At 46.5% G+C, this 21,278-nt stretch overlaps 1 protein-coding gene across 4 annotated transcripts in view; it reads right to left on the reverse strand.

The window, feature by feature from the left end:
• Positions 1–1,548: 1,548 nt before the first annotated feature.
• The window catches only part of LOC115184178 (glutamate receptor ionotropic, kainate 5), a 127,780-nt gene continuing 108,050 nt past the window's right edge, over positions 1,549–21,278 (reverse strand). For 3 of the 4 annotated variants that reach the window (XM_029745204.1, XM_029745200.1, XM_029745209.1), the window contains 15 exons: positions 19,296–19,474; positions 18,478–18,531; positions 14,203–14,361; positions 13,738–13,890; positions 12,703–12,807; positions 11,937–12,044; positions 10,418–10,621; positions 9,811–9,924; positions 9,324–9,433; positions 8,722–8,895; positions 8,233–8,398; positions 7,154–7,379; positions 6,177–6,305; positions 5,803–5,969; positions 1,549–4,529 (listed from right to left, as the gene is read on the reverse strand). In XM_029745204.1, coding sequence (XP_029601064.1) covers positions 3,909–4,529; positions 5,803–5,969; positions 6,177–6,305; positions 7,154–7,379; positions 8,233–8,398; positions 8,722–8,895; positions 9,324–9,433; positions 9,811–9,924; positions 10,418–10,621; positions 11,937–12,044; positions 12,703–12,807; positions 13,738–13,890; positions 14,203–14,361; positions 18,478–18,531; positions 19,296–19,474 — 2,669 coding nt within the window. In that variant the 3' untranslated portion in view covers positions 1,549–3,908. The remainder of the gene's footprint in view (positions 4,530–5,802; positions 5,970–6,176; positions 6,306–7,153; positions 7,380–8,232; positions 8,399–8,721; positions 8,896–9,323; positions 9,434–9,810; positions 9,925–10,417; positions 10,622–11,936; positions 12,045–12,702; positions 12,808–13,737; positions 13,891–14,202; positions 14,362–18,477; positions 18,532–19,295; positions 19,475–21,278) is intronic. The other variant, XM_029745218.1, reaches the window with a different exon arrangement.

Below are 21,278 nucleotides of genomic sequence, written 5' to 3' on the forward strand. Positions count from 1 at the left end.
TCATTATTTTCCAAAACCAAGTTTACAATGGCAGCTTCCTGTAACCCGGTGAACATTTGGCCCCTTCCTCCACCATGGTTGTGTCTCTCAGTCCTTTAGAAAAACAAAAAAACAAAAATATAGGGCTTGGACAATGCAGCCTAAAGATATTTCCCCCACAGTAGAGTAAATTCTACAGGAAATTTGTGCAGTTAGTGTATGACATCAGCCATTCATGAAGTAAACAGGTGTCACCCAACTGATACAATATGACATGGGGTGTACTACATAGTGTGAAATACATTTTGGTTACATACCTGTACTCCAGTCTAAATGTCCGGATGACACAGGCGACAGTAAAACGGCTCAAGTTGGGCTGCACTCTCTGTCCAGCCTCTCGCATTGTCAGCCCATGGTTGATGACATGATCAACTAAGGTTGCTCTGATTTCATTTGAAAGTTGTTGTCTTCTTTGGCCATGAACTCCTCTACCAGCTCTACCTCTACCAGCTCTACCCCTACCTCTCACTCTTCCTCCCCCTCTCATTCTCACCCTCACTCTTCCTCTTCCTCTCTCTGCAACAGCTTCCATTGTTGTTGTAAAACAAAAGGTGCTCACCTGTGGTCTTTTCATAGTGCTTACTTCCTGATTGAAGTGGTAACCATTAACCATTGAGGTGTTTGGCCAGGTGGCACATGTATTGGCCAATTATCTCATGTAGTGTCATTTTGAATGGCAGTGTTTTGAAATGGCAAATATGTGACTTTATGTCAGATTGTTGTGTCTTATGCAGAGAACCGTGTGCAGTGGATTTAAAAAGTGCCATTTTGAATTGCAAAATGTGTGTAAAGCAGAAAATGTGTTTAGACTTTTGGAGACTTGAGAAGAGGTTTTGCTCTCTGTGTGTCAGTTTAAATAAGTGTGCTGTGCATGTCATTTTAGTGTGTTAGCAATTGGAAAAAACTGTAAGATGAAATCGTCAAACCTGTAACATTCAACCCTGTTACTTTAATTGTCACCTTTTATGGTAATGTTTCTTCTTTTAACCTCTGGAGATAAAACATGTTTGTTATGAAGTTGAACATGTGCTCTTTATGACAGAATGTTAAAATGTAGTGAAATCAATAGTTATTAAACTACCCAAAAGACACTATCAGTGGAAAGACCCAGCTAAGATGGGTACCACAAAATAATTAGGTGCTCAGCCTGAAACTGAGAAACATACAATAAAAGACAAATTGTCAGACACACACGTGCACACACAGACAAACACACAAGTGCCCACGTATTGCACATGCACACAGACAAACACTTTAACACTGCAGGAACAGACGATACATCATGCCAGCTTGGACAGTTTGAATATTTTTTTATTCCAAACGAGTTAGTGTGTCTATAGGCTTTAACACCAGGTGGTTGCTATGGAGAGGACATACCCGTCACCTCTCACCTCTATCAACCCACACCCACCCTCCCCCCACCCACCCACCTCCCCAAAACAGCAGCAACCTCCTATAAATCCGTACTTCAATAGGAACAATAATAATAATACAAATGTATTCATAATATTCAACGTCATTCTTTTAATAACCCATTTAGCACTAGTATAGAAATGTGAAAAAATAACAGAACAGAAAAGTTTTTGTTGTTGAGTAAACTCTCTCCCCTCACAGACACCCCTCTGATTAACTTTGGCTACCCCTCCTTCCCTCCCTCTGACATTGTTATGCGTCCCAATACTCAAAGGTCTTCCTTTTCTTATCTCCTTTCCTTCTTCACCACTAATAGGTGAAAGGACAGGTTAGAGTTGCACCAGTGCTTTCAGCTGTCTATCCCTGTAAGATCAATTGTTGTGTAGGAAAGGAGATGAGGAAAGGTGGCCAATGAAGTGTATTGGAACAAAGCCATCCAGTGGTTTCACAGCATTGAGTTGAGACTAGAGGAAGATCATAGACTGTGGTGACCTATGCAGCTGTGTGTGTCTGGCTCACTGCTGCACTGTGGGTTCAATAGAAGAACACAGAAATAATTATGTATTTCTTAGGTTGCATGGTTATGTCTGTCTGTGTGTGTGTGTGTGTGTGTGTGTGTGTGTGTGTGTGTGTGTGTGTGTGTGTGTGTGTGTGTGTGTGTGTGTGTGTGTGTGTGTGTGTGTGTGTGTGTGTGTGTGTGTGATGATCTGTGGTGTATGTGTGAGAGAGGCAGCAGAAATCCTCAGAAAGGCTTGAACCCTGTAACATTATTCCCCGTCATACTTTTATAACATTAAACCATGACCTTAGTCTCCTCTGTAGTCATTGTGTGGCTATTAGTTATTAAAGGGGAATAATTACCAGATCTAAAGCTCCACGGGCTGTAATGAGAGGGCTCAGGGTGGTGTGGAGCTCTGTGTGGAGCTCTGGCAGGCGTCTGTGCTGCAGACAGCCAGTTCAACGGGATGTAGAGCAGGGAAGCTTTAGTCCCAGCCTCCCGGCAGCAGAGCCAAGCCCCCAGCAAGATGCTGCCCAGAATTACCAGATCAGGAGAGATCTCATTATGGAAGTAGTTCAATTAGGGATTTGTCATTCTGATACAGTCCTCCTTTATCTCTCTGTTTCTCACTGTTGCGTTCCTATTTGTTGTCTTTCTCTCACACCTCTTCATCTCTCTCTTCTTCCTCTCGCCATTGCTCTCTCCTTTTCCTCTCTCCTCTTCCTCTCTCCTCTTCCTCTCTCTCTCCTCTTCCTCTCTCTCTCTGTGCTATGAACAGAGGTAAAGAGGAGAAAAGGCTTGGCAAGTATTCTCCAGGATAACAAGTCATTTCACATCGCAAAGCCTCTGATTATCATATACTTACACTGAAATGGTATGATCATTTGTTTCTCTCACTTACAGACCTCTGCGCGTGCACACACACACGCACACGCACGCACGCACGCACGCACGCACACACACACACACACACACACACACACACACGCACTCAGAAATTATATTATGCATATCTGACTTTGTTGCAACTCATTTCCAGCCAAATCCGCTTTCTTCAATGTCGTTTCAAAAGCAGCTACGGGGTCCACAGATGGACAAAACACCTCATCCACACAGTGAACCTCAGGGGAGTCTTTTCTTCATAGTGTGTCGTGATCCACCACATTAGTCACATATATAGTCTTTATTTTTCTGTAACTTCCACTTAGAACAATGGTAACCAAACGACAAAGACAACATCAAAAAAATCTGGAAAATCATATTATTCTCTGAGTCAGTTTTAAAGTCTTCTGTTGTTGTACGTTACATAGATTTAAGGTCCTCCAGGATCGATGTGGGCTCCTCCTCCAGTGGTCACCGTCCAGAGAGGAAGAGCTGGCCAACTCTAGATGAGAGTGTGGTACCATGGAAAGGGAACGAGAGAGAGAGATGGAGAGAGAGAGAGAGGAGAACAGAGAGAGACCAACAGAGAAACCAGTAGGTCTGGCATCAAATTATGTGCGTTACCTGACTGCTTTATCCAGTGTAGCTCAGTCCTGATTGGTCCACTGGTAAGTCAAGATAAGAACCGAGCAGCCATCTTCAAGTAAATCACAAAGCCAGAACATAGTGGAGCATGGTTCTGTGAACAGACTGGGCTAATATCAGAACCAGCTGGGCAGCGTGCTGGAGAGCAAAGGAAGTCTCTCCTTCTTTCTCCTTCTGTATGGGTGTGTCTTTTGGTATCTGTGCAAATATATCCTTTCCATTGCTTCATCACACGTCTCACAACGTCTTTGAGCCCTCTGATTCTCTCTCTCTCTTTCTCCCTCCTTCTCTCCCTGTAGTTCCCTCCTGGAGGCCAATGTACAGAGGGTCACAGAATAGTGTGTCACTGAGCAGCTCAAAACATCAGTTAAGTCACCGTTAACTTGCCCCCATATACCCTCTAGCCCCTCCTAGTTCGTCAGTCTTAGTCCTACTTCCCCAGAAGGTCTGTGTCGATGCTGCTCTGTGGGGGTGGTATGGGTAGGCAGGGTGCAGGGGTGCTGTGGGGGAGCCGCCGGGGGCTGGACCCCCCTCCCCCCTCGCTGTCTGTGTTGGAGGAGGAGGGGGGAGGAGGAGGGGGCAGGCGGGGCAAGGGTGCAGATGAGGGGGGGATCCTCGTGGACCCCATCCCTGACCTCAGGCTCTGGATCCTCCTGCACTCGTGGCAGATCCTGACGTGCGTGCAGCTGCGAGGGAGCGCCACGGGGGCCTGCGGCTGGGGCGGGGGAGGAGGGGTGGTGTTGGCCCCCAGAGGGTCCTCCAGGAGTCGCTGAGGCCCGGGGCCCATGTCTGAGGGGCCTCCCCCAGCCCCTACACCCCCTCCTGGCCCCCCTGCTCCCCCAGTCAAGGGTCCCGAGCCACTGTAGAGCTTGCCGTTGCTTAGTCGCATCTCCCGTACGAGGCGGAGTGGCCGCTGGGCCCCCAGGGCGATGCGGGTGGGGTGGCGGAGGGCCGCGGAGTTGCCCAGGGGGCGGCGACGACGGGAACGGGAACTCTTCTTACAGGATACGGCGTTTCGGAACTCGGTGAGCATCTCCTGACAGACAGACACCTGAGAGGACAGAGGAGAGAGAGAGGGACGACAGGAAGAGGAGCATAGGGAGAGATAGGGGGCCACAAAAGCAAAGTAGACAGACGGGGGAAAAAGAGGGAAGGCAAAGGTAGAGAGATAGAGGGGGGAGAGTAGGAAGGCGAGGGGAAGCAAAAAAGAGAAGGAAAGCAGAAACAGGGCGGAGGTGGAGTAAAAGAGATGGTAGGAGGAGAGGAGAACCGAATGAGGGTATAGAAAGGTACAAATGGGGGGATGGCAATGAAAGTGGTAATGAATAGAAATGATTTGGAGATCATGAGGGGAGATGTAGAGATGGATAGAGGTTGGAGAATATCCAAAGAGCAGAGAGAGTTAATACAATCCATACAAATAACCAACTGAGCAGAACAAATTGTGTTCATTACACATTATATATAATATATAATGGTACATAATGAACTATGAACAAACAGGCAGGCCCGCAAACTGAGGTGCATGTAGACAAACAACACAAACACACCCAAACAGACACACACACACCTCTTAACATTCCAACAGCATCACACACTTGCACAAAAAGTTCCAACAAAATGCACCAACAAGGACACATAGACATAGACATTATGGAATATTCTAATCTACAAAATCATAACAATGATGAATAATACTCTTACACAAACAGAAACAGTATTCATTATCAGAAAACAGACACTGATTGACAGAATGACAGGTGTGGCAGACACACAGAGAGATGAGTGATCCAAGAATGGAAACGAAGAGTACCAGCATGTGAGGCATGTAAAAGAAGATAGATCGTGACATTTAATGCCAGGGAAATCATTACACACGGCTTCTTATGCAAGCAAATATTGGCATCACAATATTGGCTTATCCATACCCTGTACTAAACATCAACACTTTCTGATCACAGTCAATATACCCTCCCGCGATCACACACCAACGCTAATACTATAGCATGCTAACACAGGTACGTTCACACAACATCACAACATGTGACTGGACCCTGATCTGTTCACAGGAGAAATCTGTCCTGCTTCATTTGAGGTTCAGTTGTAAAAATAGCCACCCTCATCACCCATGCACAATACATAGCAAACCCAACAGTGAAACACACAGACTAGACACACACTGATTAACATACACACATACAAATGGTGCTAGAAGCAGCCCGACGAACACACACACACAGTTCCAGAGGCGGCCCAACAAACACACACACGCTGCACGACAGAGGATGGGGAGTCAGGGTTGGTGTGTTGCCATGGGGACCTACTGGGGTGGGTCTGTGGTGTTGGCGAGGGCAGGAGGGAGGGCGTACCTCGTCTGTCTCTGAAGAGCAGCGCGTCGACCACACAAACTCCATGATGGCCACGAACACAGCGATGATGAGGCCACAGATCAACACCACGAAGATACCCCCGATGTTCTCCATGCCCAGACCTGTGGAGGAGAGACATGATGGTTAATACACACACACACATACAGTACCACCAATATGCCCCTGATATGACACAAGAACAGTTACATGCACAAAACCACAGACCCTGGTAATCTCCCATCTTACAGTACATTCGTACATTCAGAACACTCAGACATTAGTTGAGATACAGAGCTGTAAAGACACTGGAAACAGAGTAGTGTACTGACCCTTGGCTCTGTGGTCCTCCTCTTTAGGGCACTGTCCTCCCTCCCACCACCTCCTCTTCAGGATCTCCAGCCTGTTGTTCTCCTGCAGGTGCAGGATGGCCATAGTGATCTCCTCTCTGAACGGAGAGCCTGGGAGGACGAAAGGAAAGAGGGAGGAGGAGAAAGAGGGGATTAAAGATGGAGAGGAGAAAGAATTAAAAGGCTTATGGTCTCCTCCCCTTCTCATCCAGATGTTGTGGGTTGTACCACTCCCCCGTCTCTCCCTGTCTCCCATCCTCCCTCCATTTCACCGCCATTCTCACCCAATCTCTTCTTCTCTCTTTCCCATCTCTCCATCTCTCCTCTTTCCTATCCATCTCCCCCCATACCTCCCTCCCTCCATCCCTCTCTCCCATTTCTCCCGACATGGCATCCTCCATCCCTCCCTCCATCCATCTCTCCCCCATCCCTCCCCCCTCCATCCCTCTGTCCTCCTATACCTCCCTCCATCCCTTTCTCCCCCATACCTCCCTCCCTCCAGCCCTCTCTCCCCACATACCTCCCTCCATCATCCCTCTCTCCCCATACCTCCTCCCATCCCTCTCTCCCCATCCCTCTCTCTCTCCCCATACCTCCTTCCATCCTTATGACCCCATACCTCCCTCCCTCCATTCCTCTCTCCCCATACCTCCTTCCATCCCTATGACCCCATACCCCCCTCCCTCCATTCCTCTCTCCCCCATACCTCCCTCCCCCATACCTCCCTCCCCCATCCCTCTCTCTCCCCATACATCCCTCCATCCCTCTCTCTCTCCCCATACATCCCTCCATCCCTCTCTCTCTCCCCATACCTCCTTCCATCCCTATGACCCCATACCTCCCTCCCTCCATTCCTCTCTCCCCCATACCTTCCTCCCCCATACCTCCCTCCCCATCCCTTTCTCTCCCCATACCTCTCTCCATACCTCTCTCCCCCCATACCTCCATCCCTCTCTCACCCAGTGGCATGCCGATGCCGTAGCCCTTGGTGTCCAGCAGACCACCTATCTGGGTGAGGTTACAGTTGAGTTTGCGGTAGTACTCATTCATGGTGCTCTCCAGGAGGAAGGCATATTTAGAGTTGACCACGCGGGCGATGCCCTCCTCCGTGCTCTTCACAAACACACTGGGCTGCTTGGAGTGCATGTAGTTCCACATGCGCTGGTATGTCTGGTAGCGCGAGTTCTGGAGGGAGGGAGGTGGGGGGGTGGCGGAAAGAGATGGAGGGGTAGGAAAGGGAAAGGGGAGGGAGGAGAAGGGAGGGGGGGAGAAGGGATAGAGATGGAGGGGTAGGAAAAGAGAGATATATACATTTCCTCATATTTCCTCATAATTAAACAGATGCATTATCCTTTATCCAGATGCAGCTGAATCAAACGCCAGGTGGTATTGTACATACAATATGTCATGCTAAGGAACAGCATAGACACAGAGTCAAGGTAACAGCAACCAGTTAGATACAGTATTGTATATGCAACAAAACGGGTGAGATGTAAAATGGGTTGGATGTGAAGGACTCTTTGGTAGTGTGTACAGTTATTGTGTACAGAGGTAGGTGGAGAGAGGGATGATGTAGCATCAAGGGAGGTCTGGGTAAGCACAATGAACATACACACAATAAAGATACACAAACAAGCAATCACACTTTATCCCCCACACACACCTAAAGACTTACTCACCAACACACATGCACACTCAAACACACAGTCCAAACACACTGACAAACACAGATGCCGACACAGATGCCAGCAGTTCTTACATAAGCAAACACTGACACTCAGCCACTTAACACTAACAGCCATAAAGAACACAACAGGAGCTCAGAGACATGCCAGCAAATAGGGAAACAACTACACACACACACTGTGCTCAAACACATACACACTTCACCATACACACACATAGAAATAGGAGCGATCTGAGACAGGTCGGCAAATACTACAACAACAGCACACACACCCACACACACACCTCCCTACCAGTCGTTCTCCATTCAAAGCTCTACATATGCCCCCCCAGGGCCAGCGTCAGGCCGTACCATGAAGAAAGTCATGGTGCTCCCCCCATGGATAGTGCCATACTCGATGTTGGTCTGGTCGGCCAGGTCGTCAGGAGACTCGATGGGCACCTCCATCCTCTGGACGGTCAGGAAGGCTGCCAGGTTGGCCGTGTAGGAGGAGATAATGATCAGAGTAAACATCCACCTGGGAGAAGAGAGAGACAGAGTTAGAGAGAGTAAGAGAAGGAGAGGGGGGATAGAGAGAGGGAAAGAGAGGTAGGACTGAGGGGAAAGAAAGGGAGAAGTGAGACCGTCAGAGAGAGACAGAGAGGGAGACAGAGACAGAGAGACAGAGAGAGAGAGAGAGACAGAGGAGGAGAGAGAGAGAGAGAGTCCGAGAAAATAGAGTTTGACAGAATCAGAGAGAAATGAGAGAGGAGAGGGTGACAGAGAGCCACTAACTCAGAAATACAGACTGAGACATACATAACCACCCATCTACACACACACACACACACACACACTTACCAGACCCCTGAGACGCAGCGTGTGGACAGGGCACGGGGCATGATCTCAGAGCCCTGCTGCATGAAGCCTCCGACAGGGAACCACAGGCTGTTCCCTAGGGTGTACTGGTTCTCCAGCATGTCCTTGTGCCCCTGCAGACACGGGTGGGGGTTGTACCACTCATAGGGACTCAACCTGGGAGTAGGAGAGGAGGAGAGGAGAACACTCTTAGAAAAAAGGTTCCATAAGGGTTCTTTGGCTGTCCCCATAGGAGAACCCTTTTTGGTTTCAGGTAGAACCCTTTTGGGTTCCATGTAGAACCCTCTGTGGAAAGGGTTCCACATGAAACCCAAAAGGGTTCTTCAAAGGGTTCTTCTACGGGGACAGCCGAAGAATCCTTTTAGGTTCTAGATGAGTGTAGAGGAGAGAAAGGACCATAAGGACCTCTGTACACAACATCTGTCTATCTCAACCAAAGCATTTTAATTTGGTGTGTATATAAGCTACTGTAACTCATTATTATTCAATTGTGTCAACCAAAATGCACAAACAATCCCAGAGTTCCTCACTAGTTTCCTGTTCCTGTTGCCTTGGGTTACTGTGGTGCTCTCTCATGCACTTACCTTGCAGCCAGGAAGAGCACACAGCTGACAGCCAGGTAGGCGAGCAGCATGAAGAGCCAAACAGACGGAGAGAAGGGGTCCAGGAAGGAGAAATACCCCGGTTTCCTCCCCTAAAACAGAGACAGAGAGAGAAATAGGACAGGTTGGAGTGGCCCTATTACATTACATTACATAGCTGGCATGTAGTTCCTCTTTCAACCACAGAGGGGCAGTGGTCTTCCCTGCAACTGTACAACACATCATCTCTGCAATGTGAAGCTGTTCATAATGCAACAAATGTAAGCCTCAGAGGATTGAAAAGTAAACGTGTGCAATGTACAACCATGAACTCTATAAGACCTATCCATTCTATCTTTCCGAATCAGATTCAGATATCCTCGACAGCCTCAAATAAATGCATTGTCACAGCCCATAAAATAAACAGGATAGCACAAACAGCAGTTAGGGAAGTCCAATACACCCAACTGCTCTGGTCTGTCTGTCTTACCAGGTGGACTCTGTACAAGATGCTGATTCCTAGAGTCATGAAGGGCTTGGAGAAGTCTATGACTTTCTCCCTCTCAGACGTGATGGTGAAGCCTGCTACTGCCAAGTCTGCTTTCTGTGGGAGAGAGAGAGAGAGAGAGAGAGAGAGGGTCAGAAATAGATGACAACAAACCGACACTTCGGTCACTCAGAGTCAGGGACCCCTGGTTTGGAGATGCACCTATGAGCCAATGGCGTTCCCTCCACCTCTCAGAGGGAGAAAGACAGAGTGACACGTACACGGAGAGAAAAATGGTGTTTTCAGAGAGACAATAGAAACAGAGACTTACTGCAGCAGAACTGTTGGCTGGCTGTTCCATCTATGGAACCTCCTGTCAGACAGTCAAATTAAAGCCTAATTGATGAACATGGGATTAGTCTGGTTTGATCAGTCAGGAGAGCAGAGAGGGAAGAGAGAGTGGGGAGCAGGGCAGCACCATGGCAAGAGGCACATGGGGACCACACTGTGGTAATTGGAGTATGCTGTGATCTAATTAAGCACACATAGTCCCTTATTATTGGTGTGTGTGTGTGTGTGTGTGTGTGTGTGTGTGTGTGTGTGTGCTCACCCTGTTGATGAGCTCTCCCACCATGCCGGTCCAGGACCCGTTGGGTTCAGGCGCTCCATACAGCCCATCATCCACCAGTTTAATTCTGAAGGAGCACTTCAAGATGTCTGCCAGCTCTCTCAACATGTCCACACAGAAGCCCGCGTACTGGTCATTCCCCTGGTACTCCTGGTAGTTCCCCTTACGCATCACATAGGGGCTCTCCTGCACAGAGAGGAAGGGGATAGGGATGGGACAGAGGGATGCATGTCAACTCTGGCATTACTATGTGTAGGAGACTGATATGATTTACTAAAATGACCTTAGGATATACACTGAGTGTACAAAACATTAAGAACACTTTTCTAATATTAAGTTGCACCCCCATTTGCCCTCAGAACCGCCTCTATTCGTCGGAGCTTGGACTCTACAAGGTGTCGAAAGCGTTCCACAGTGATTTTGGCCCATGTTGACTCCAATGCTTCCCACAGTTGTGTCAAGTTAGCTTGATGTTCTTTGGGTGGTGGATCATTCTTGATACACATGGGAAACTGTTGAACGTGAAAAACCAGCAGCGTTGCAGTTCTTGACAAACTCATACTGGTGTGCATTGGCTCCTACTGTCATATCCCGTTCAAAAGCACTTAAATATTTTGTTTTGCCCATTCACCCTCTGAATGGCACACATACACAATCCATGTCTCAATTGTCTCAAGGCTTAAAAATCATTATTTGTCTCCTCCCATTCATCTACACTGACTGAAGTGGATTCACCTGGTCAGTCAATGTCATGGAAAGAGCATTCCTAATGTATATGGTGATCATAATAAAGGTTTTGACCTCACCAGTATGGTGGTTAGGATAAAGGTTTTGACCTCACCAGTATGATGGTCATAATAAAGGTTTTTCCTCACCAGTATGGTGGTTATGATAAAGGTTTTGACCTCACCAGTATGATGGTCATAATAAAGGTTTTTCCTCACCAGTATGGTGGTTATGATAAAGGTTTTGACCTCACCAGTATGATGGTCATAATAAAGGTTTTTCCTCACCAGTATGGTGGTTATGATAAAGATTTTGACCTCACCAGTATGATGGTCATAATAAAGGTTTTGACCTCACCAGTATGATGGTCATAATAAAGGTTTTGACCTCACCAGTATGATGGTCATAATAAAGGTTTTGACCTCACCAGTATGATGGTCATAATAAAGGTTTTGACCTCACCAGTATGGTGGTTAGGATAAAGATTTTGACCTCACCAGTATGATGGTCATAATAAAGGTTTTGACCTCACCAGTATGATGGTCATAATAAAGGTTTTTCCTCACCAGTATGGTGGTTAGGATAAAGGTTTTGACCTCACCAGTATGATGGTCATAATAAAGGGTTTTCCTCACCAGTAAGGTGGGTATGATAAAATGTTTGACCTCACTAATATGGTGGTCATAATAAAGGATTTGACCTCACCAGTATGATGGGTATGATAAAATGTTTGACCTCACTAATATGGTGGTCATAATAAAGGATTTGACCTCACCAGTATGGTGGTGACGACGAGGGTCTTGTTGGCCAGTGTTTCCGAGACGTTGATGTCCAGACTGGTGGAGTTCATAGCCAGTGTGTTATTGGAGTACCAGATACCAATCTGAGAGAGAGAGAAAGAGGGAGAGAGAGAGAAAGAGGGAGAGAGAGGATAATAATTGCAGGATGTGTGTGATTATACAGGAGGTACAGTAAATCCATGTGACAGTGTAAAACAAGAAGGAGCTAAAATCCAGAGGACAAGCCCAAAGGCACTTTGGAAGATAAAATATATGTTCACATACATCTCTCTATGGGTCAGATAGGAGGTAATGGCTCTAAAGATAGAATTATCATTTTTTTCTAAAGCCCTATATTTTCTCTTCTCGTGCTGCAGAGAGAGAACAGTTTCTAGGAGCGTTGTAGATAGATGTCAGCAGCCTCACTGTGTTTGAAATGTACAACGTTAAAGACCTTCATGTTCAGAGGGAAAATCATCTCAATTGAATACAAGTGCTACATTTTTGGAGACCCCCTTGGAGTCACGTATCGCAAATGTCAACCCAAAAAACAACCATTGATTTTGCTGTTCTATTTAGCCTTTAATCCTCAGCTGGTGTTGTAGCTAAGTCAATACTGTAGCTAGCGAATCACAAAGCACTTCCATAGCATAACCAATTCTAATTATATGGCTAGAATGTCACTGTTAGGGAGGATTACTGTCAACACGGAAGCCACTTTGTGTCAAACTCTGTTTCTCTATAACCTCATTGCCCTCTGACCTCTCTGTGACCCCTGCGGTGTTTCTCCAGAATCCTCAGGGTGTAGTTGGTCCTCTGGCCTTTACTGTTGAACTCCACATGGCCTGTCAGACCATCATACTCCACCTGACAGAGGGAGGGAGGGAGGGAGGGAGGGAGGGAGGGAGGGAGGGAGGGAGGGAGGGAGGGAGGGAGGGAGGGAGGGAGGGAGGGAGAAATATTATTATGATGCCAATAAAGCTAATTTGAATTTAATGGAATTTAATGAATTGAGAGAGAAAGAGAAAGAGGTACAAGAGAGAGAGCGACAAAGAGAGAGAGAACAATATACTTACACTACACATATCTAGTACACAGTGTGACAGAGCTGACAGAGCTTGATAGAGCTAAGATGAATGGAGTGGTGGTAAAGATGGAACACACCCAGTCGTTTGATAACAGAGACAGATAACAGGCCTGTACTGAGGAGACAAAGAGAGATGGAGCACAGGCAGCCATGAAGACAGCTCGTCAATGAGACACACAGACAACCAGCCATGTCAAATAACAAAAAATAACAAGGGAGGAGGATTGCCAGATGGAAGACAGACAGACAGACAGAGTGACACAAGCACCTATTACCAACAACACTGGACCCCAACACAACGACATGGTGGGCAGGACAGGAGTGTGACCCAACACAACGACATGGTGGGCAGGACAGGAGTGTGACCCAACACAACGACATGGTGGGCAGGACAGGAGTGTGACGGACTGATATGCTGTAGTTTCTGGTGACTTGTTTAACAATGGGGCTGCCATTGGTATCTAAATGGCAGATATATTGGTATGAGAAGAAACAACTATCTTCTTTGTCAAATGAAGACTCAAAATGAAAGTGAAGTGTGTGTAATTGTGTGTGTTCATGTGCCTGCGTGTGTGCCTGCATATGTGTGGGTGTGTGTGTGTGTGTGTGTGTGTGTGTGTGTGTGTGTGTGTGTGTGTGTGTGTGTGTGTGTGTGTGTGTGTGTGTGTGTGTGTGTGTGTGTGTGTGTGTGTGTGTGTGTGTGTACTGACCATGCGTAGGTAGTTCATGAGGCTGGTGCCGTGTTGCCAGATCTGAGGAGAGGTGCAGCTGAGAGGTTTGACTCCAATCTCCTGACTCCTGTTGAGCTCCCTCACCGCCCCCACCACAACGTGCACCGCGTCAAACATCAACGCTGACGACAACTGGAGGGGGAGAAGGAGGTGCACGGGGGAAAGAGAGGAGAAATGGGCAGAAGGAGGAGAAGAGAGTTGCAGGAGGGCGAAGAGGGGTGGTAGGTAAGGAATTGCAGGAGGGAGGAAGGGGTAACATGGTTCATAACATAGTAATAACTTTATTCCATTTTGGTGTCTGTATTTGGTGATTCAATGAGACAAGCGTCCATATGGACCATTTGATACCTACACACCAGGAAGTAACACTTGTTAACATACAATTTCTCAGTTAAAACAAGGTGACACAGGGATGTGTGAATGTAACACCCTGGTAGAACATACCGCAGGCCCGGGGTAGATGAGATCACAGCCCTCCCTCCAGGACAGGTTGAGACTCCTGATGAACTCCAGGTAGAACGGATGGGTGGTGTTGAACATGGAGAACCCTATGATGTTGGACTGGTCATCGACTATGTCATCCAGCCTCAGCAGGGGGAAGTCCTGGGAGAGGGTGAGGAGAGGATAAGTTGGGTGAGTGACATGTGTATGAAATCTCAGAAACAGAAACAGAGAGCGAGACAGAGTTTACTGTTCATTTCTGTTTATTTCACTTGCTTTGGCAATATAAACATATGTTTCCCATGCCAATAAAGCCCATTTGAATTGAATGAAGAGAGAGAGAGAGGCCAATAAAGCCCATTTGAATTGAATTAAGAGAGAGAGAGAGGGGCGCATGCGCGTACCCCCTTTGACGCAAGGGGAGATAATAGCTCTGTTTTGTACCTTCAAAACTGTGAATATATGTAAAGGCCAGAAAACATAGTTTCCATTAAGCCTTTAAAATCAATAGATCAATATATCCCCAAGCAGCTGGGAGAGAGTGAGCAGAGAACCAATCTGTGAGTAAAACGAAGCTGAGACTCAAACCCAACAAGCCATGGCTTCCCTTAGAAGAAAAGACAAAGATCAACTTGGAGACGCAAATGAGAGCAACGAACAGCTGAAGGATATCCAGTGCTCACCAAAACAAACAACAGTTACAATCTGTTGTTAAAAAAGTAGATTCTATCATGTAAGCTATGCATAGACAGGGCGGGCGCGTGGATGAAACAATAAAACTGGCCTTCTGGAAACAAAGGTGCAAACCTTAGAAGATGAACTGGATAAGCTGGAAAACAAATCGAGACAAAATAACACCAGAATATTTTCCCTACCAGAAGACAAGAAAAAAGCAGACCTTTCCAGCTATGTGATCAAGCTGATATTGGAGGAGCTTAGTGTGGATGTATTACCGGAGGATCTGGAGCGAAGACATCGGATCGGCGTGAAGCAGAAGAACGCTAAATATCCTCGCTTGGTAATCTTTAATCTGTGGAACTATCAGACCATATTCAACATTCTGAGGGCACAGGGTTATAAAGAGATCAAGGTCCACGGCCAGTCCATTTGATTCGTCCAGGACCTGTCTGCTAGACTGAGAAAAAAACGCAAGCAATTCATTCTGATCAGACAGTCACTGGAGATAAAAGGAATCAAGTCTCAACTCTGATTTCCGGCAGTACTGTAGGTATGGAAGGGAACACAGAGAATGGAGTTCACAAGCACTGATGAAGCCCTGAACAGGCTGCAAGAAACCTTTCCAGTTGAAAGAGAACACAGTGCCCTGAGGAGAGGCAGAAGCAGGAAAAAAACGATAAGTACACTAGGCTACATACAGTGATGCCCCAGACCAACTTAAATTGAGACAATATTCCTTCCCCCTCCCCCCAATACAATATAGACTCTATTGTCCTCAAGTAACTGTTCTTCTCTAGGAAGTAACAATAGAATTAGCCAATGCCAATGAGAAACATGGACACTGAAAAGACAATATAAAAGAGGAAATATAGCATGTAAGTCAACAATTGTAAATAATAATGGATGTGTGTTTGTGTGGGCGAGAGGGTGTGAGTGGGTGTAAGTGTGGGTATGTGTCTATGCATGTGAATGGGAGAGTGAAGGAGGGTGAATATGAATATGTGAAGGAGGGCGGGAGAGCATGAGTGTGTGGAGGTATAGGGTATAGGTTGTGTGTGAATGAAGGAGAATGGATGAGTAGTTACATGTATAGAGGGGTGTAAATGTGTTTGAGAAGAAGGGAGGGGGGCTAAAGACAGAGGTGGGGATAAACTTGGCCTGGGCGGGTAAGGGAGGACAAGGAGGGGAGGTGGGGACAAGCTTGGCCTGGGTGGGTAAGGGAGGACAAGGAGGGGAGGTGGGGACAAGCTTGGCCTGGGTGGGTCAGGGAGGAAAAGGAGGGGAGGTGGGGACAAGCTTGGCCTGGGTGGGTCAGGGAGGAAAAGGAGGGGAGGTGGGGAGGTGGGGACAAGCTTGGCCTGGGTGGGTAAGGGAGGACAAGGAGGGGAGGTGGGGACAAGCTTGGCCTGGGTGGGTAAGGGAGGACAAGGAGGGGAGGTGGGGACAAGCTTGGCCTGGGTGGGTAAGGGAGGAAAAGGAGGGGAGGCGGGGACAAGCTTGGCCTGGGTGTGGTAAAGGGGTGAGAACAGGGAGGGGGAGGTGGAGAGGGATGGATAGATTTGGTTTGGGAGAGAGAAAGAAGGACAGAATTATAATACAATGTAATTGTATTCCTTTTTCTCTGACTTGTAAACTCATTGTAAAATTGATATGAGTTCTGGACAGATTAGAAAAGGATATTGAAACATTATTAGTTCTTGTTTTAAGATTTAATGGTGGCTATTAGTGAGAATGGAGAGGGGCTATATCCAGGGGATTGGGAGGGGGTGACTGGGAGGGCATCAGACACTTCTTGAGGTGTGCTTGGGGCATCTGATTTCATCTGACTCATCTGATTTCAGTCTCTCAGAGGACCCTCTCACCCCAGCCACTATACTTAAATTTAATTTATAAGGGAATACAAACCAAACACAGTACATAAGTGGCAGTCTTTCTTCAAATGTATGTACAATGTATTATCCACAGTTTTTTTGGTACATTAGGAGAGGTGTCAGAGCTAATAAAAAATGTAAAAAGGCATAGAGCCTCAAGTACTATGATGTACTGAGCTTCATGTTTTTTTGTGTGTTTTGTTATATGTCTGCTCAGCTCACACACTCTATATATGTAATGTATACAATAACTATGTACTGTATTTATACTATGATCCTCCCATTCTATGGGATGCCTACCGCCCTCATATGTCATGACTGCTAAAATGTTTTACTTGGTTCTTCAATGATAGACGAAACAGTTAAGGTGATCTTTGATTCTATACATGGCCAACAAAATCCAACTTATTACATGGAATGATGGGGGTAAAAGCATATGGTTCTCGAACAATTAAAAATATTGTCAGCAGATGTGGTTTTCTTGAAAGAGTACAACATGTTAAAAGGAGAAATTGAACATTTAAAGAAGAGTTGGAGAGGCCTATGCTGCCACCTACTGTAGTAACAGCAGAGATGTAGGCATCCTGATAAATAAGAATACATCATTTTCCCTTGTACCTTACATGGTGAAAAATAAACATTGATTTCATTGTACTGTATATCCCACCAGGGGCAAATCTGGTGTTTTTAGATAGAATTTAAGTGATATTAGATCAAATCCAGAAAGGAACTATTATTTTAGCGGCTGACTTAAATTATACATTCGATATGATTGACAGACTTAGTAATACAAAAAATATGTTACCTTTAATCTCAATTATATAAAAACCTGTAAACTCCTATTTTTTCATACATTATATATACTATATATATATTTCAGCCACACCCGTTGCTGACAGGTGTATAAAATCGGGCACACAGCCATGCAATCTCCATAGCAAAAACATTGGCAGTAGAACGGCCTTACTGAAGAGGTTTTTTCAGTGACTTTCAACGTGGCACCTTTCCAACAAGTCAGTTCGTCAAATTTCTGCCCTGCTAGAGCTGGCCCAGTTTTAATGGTCCGGGCTAGGCCCCTTAGTTCCAGTGAAGGGAAATCTTAATGCTACAGCATTCAATGACATTCTAGATAATTCTGTGCATCCAACTTTGTTGTAACAGTTTGGGGAAGGCCCTTTCCTGTTTCAGCCTGACATTGCCTCTGTGCACAAAGCGAGGTCCATATAGAACTGGTTTGTCGAGATCGGTGTGGAATAACTTGACTGGCCTGCAAAGAGCCCTGACCTCAACCCCATCGAACACCTTTGGGATCAATTGGAACGCCAACTGCTAGCCAGGCCTAATTGTCCAACATCAGAGCCCGACTTCACTAATGCTCTTGTGGCTGAATGGAAGCAAGTCCCCGCAGCAATGTTCCAACATCTAGTGGAAAGCCTTCCCAGAAGAGTGGAGGCTGTTATAGCAGCAAAGGGGGGACCAACTCCATATTAATGCCCATGATTTTGGAATGAGACGTTCAGGGAGCAGGTGTACACATACTTTTGGCCATGTAGTGTATTTCTCTCTGTGTGTTGTAATGTGTTTCACCCACCTGGCACACCCCTGAGCCCCGTCCCTCACACACACCCAGGGACAAAGAGAGGGATTGGGAAGGAGGAGGAAGGAAGGACACAGAGAAGAGGAAAGGTGGAAGGATGGCAAAAATGCTGAGGCGTTGGTGCGCTCTTACCATGGTGGTGAGGATGTACTTGTAAAACGCTGATGTCATCCCCAACTCTGACGCCTGTGGAGAGAGAGAGAAGCGAATGGGGGAGGGGAGACAGAGAGAAGGAGAGTGAGATAGAAAGTAAGAGGAAAAAGGGGGAAGATAGATGGAGAGAGGAAGTGGTAGAAGACAGAGTGAGGGCGAGAAGGACAGAAGCAGAGAGAGAGAGAGAGAGAGAGAGAGAGAGAAGTGACGAGAGAGAGAGGGATAGAAAGAGAGAGCTTACCATAACCACAGTGTTAAATTGTCAAACTTACACAATAAAGCTTAAGGCAGAGAGTAGACAGAGCAGAGGGAGCAGAGAGCAGTGGTAATGCATGTACTGACAGACATTCAGACACAGTTCTATATAAAGGCCAATCTCTGAGTCACTCCTGTGTCTGACTGCTGTTGCTACAGGCTGTACAATATAAATCATCATAACACCTATGGACCCATTATCACCACTGAATATGGATTACCGCATGTCAAATAGACAAGCTGTCAATATGATTTAAGCTGCTTAAGATAATTGAACCATTGTTGCTCCCTGTATAACTTCACAGGGTTCTCTGCATTACTGTCCTGTATGCAGCAAGCAACAATCATCAGTCAAATTGTTCTTGAGCTACAAGTAGACCCAGACCACAGATCTAGGATCAGATTATTATACCATGGGCCCTGATACTAAATCAGTCAATAGGTACAACTTCTCAGATCTCAGATCTGTTTGTGCTCTACAGGCGACAACTCATGTAGCTACTCTATAAAAGCCACCCTAGCACTGAGGCATTACCCCTGACCTTTTTAAGGATGAGGTAGGAGATGGAGGCGTTGGCGTCGATGATGATGGTGGCCACCTTGTCGTCTCGTATCTCCTTCAGCAGAGGGGTGGGATCCAGGCTGTCATCCAGCATCCTGATTGACAGGGTCTCCCTGGAGATCAGGAAGCGCCGCACTAGCTCCTCCAATCGCAGAAGGCCTGAGGGGAGGAGCCGGGAGAGAGCCGGAGAGAAGGGGAAGAGAAGAGACAGAATAACAGAGACATTTTAGGTGAGACTTTATTTAACATCCCACAAACGAACATGGGATGTTGGAGATTGGCATTGTAAAATGCATAGAAAGTGTGCAGTACTGGTAGTTCTAACAAGAGATCCTATAAATCAGGTTCTGGGGAGATTCAATGATTATATAGTGCTAACCCACCACTATGGCATTGACATAGAATATCTAGAATTTGACATTGTTGCCTATTGCATATATATTGTATAGCACTATGAAATGTATCCTATTCTGAGAGAGATGATGGGGTTGAAAGCAATTGAAAAAAACTGACCCACCAATCCAATACGGACAGCCTAGTAATTACTTAGCCACGTACATAGCAACAAGACCCACTAGGGACAAGCCAAACAGAAAAGCTAAATGAACGTCTACTTTTTTCTCTCCAATTGGCATTCACAATATCAAACGTCTCTGGTGACGACATGATGCATGTGATGCATCAACACATGACGCGTTCGTTCCTCAAAGCATTCTGTACTGCATATATACTGCAACACAGACTCAAAAAAGTTCTGGGACACTGTAAAGTCCATGGAGAATAAGAACACCTCCTCCCAGCTGCCCACTGCACTGAGGATAGGAAACTCTGTCACCTCCGACAAATCCACTATAATTGAGAATTTCAATAAGCATTTTTCTACGGCTGGCCATGCTTTCCACCTGGCTACCCCTACCGCGGTCAACAGCACTGCACCCCCCACGGCTACTCGCCCAAGCCTTCCCCATTTCTCCTTCTCCCAAATCCAGTCAGCAGATGTCCTGAAAGAGCTGCAAAATCTGGACCCCTACAAATCAGCCGGGCTAGACAATCTGGACCCTTTCTTTCTAAAATTATCTGCCGAAATTGTTGCAACCCCTATTACTAGCCTGTTCAACCTCTCTTTTGTGTCGTCTGAGATTCCAAAAGATTGGAAAGCAGCTGCTGTCATCCCCCTCTTCAAAGGAGGGGACACTCTTGACCCAAACTGCTACAGACCTATATCCATCCTACCCTGCCTTTCTAAGTCAACAAACAGATTACCAACCATTTCGAATCCCACTGCACCTTCTCCGCTATGCTATCTGGTTTCAGAGCTGGTCATGGGTGCACCTCAGCCACGCTCAAGGTCCTAAACAATATCGTAACCGCCATCGATAAGAAACAATACTGTGCTGCCGTATTCATTGACCTGGCCAAGGCTTTCGACTCTGTCAATCACCACATCCTCCTCGGCAGACTCAATAGCCTTGGTTTCTCAAATGATTGCCTCGCCTGGTTCACCAACTACTTCTCTGACAGAGTTCAATGTGTCAAATCGGATGGCCTGTTGTCCGGGCCTCTGGTAGTCTCTATGGGGGTGCCACAGGGTTCAATTCTTGGGCCAACTCTTTTCTCTGTATACATCAATGATGTCGCTCTTGCTGCTGGTGAGTCTCTGATCCACCTCTACGCAGACGACACCATTCTGTATACTTCAGGCCCTTCTTTGGACACTATGTTAACAACCCTCCAGATGAGCTTCAATGCCATACAACTCTCCTTCCGTGGCCTCCAACTGCTCTTAAATACAAGTAAAACTAAATGCATGCTCTTCAACCGATCGCTGCCCGCACCTGCCCGCCCATCCAGCATCACTACTCTGGACGGTTCTGACTTAGAATATGTGGACAACTACAAATACCTAGGTGTCTGGTTAGACTGTAAGCTCTCCTTCCAGACTCACATCAAACATCTCCAATCC

The sequence above is a fragment of the Salmo trutta genome, chromosome 3 (assembly GCF_901001165.1).
Source record: "Salmo trutta chromosome 3, fSalTru1.1, whole genome shotgun sequence".
NCBI classification, from domain to species: Eukaryota; Metazoa; Chordata; class Actinopteri; order Salmoniformes; family Salmonidae; genus Salmo; species Salmo trutta.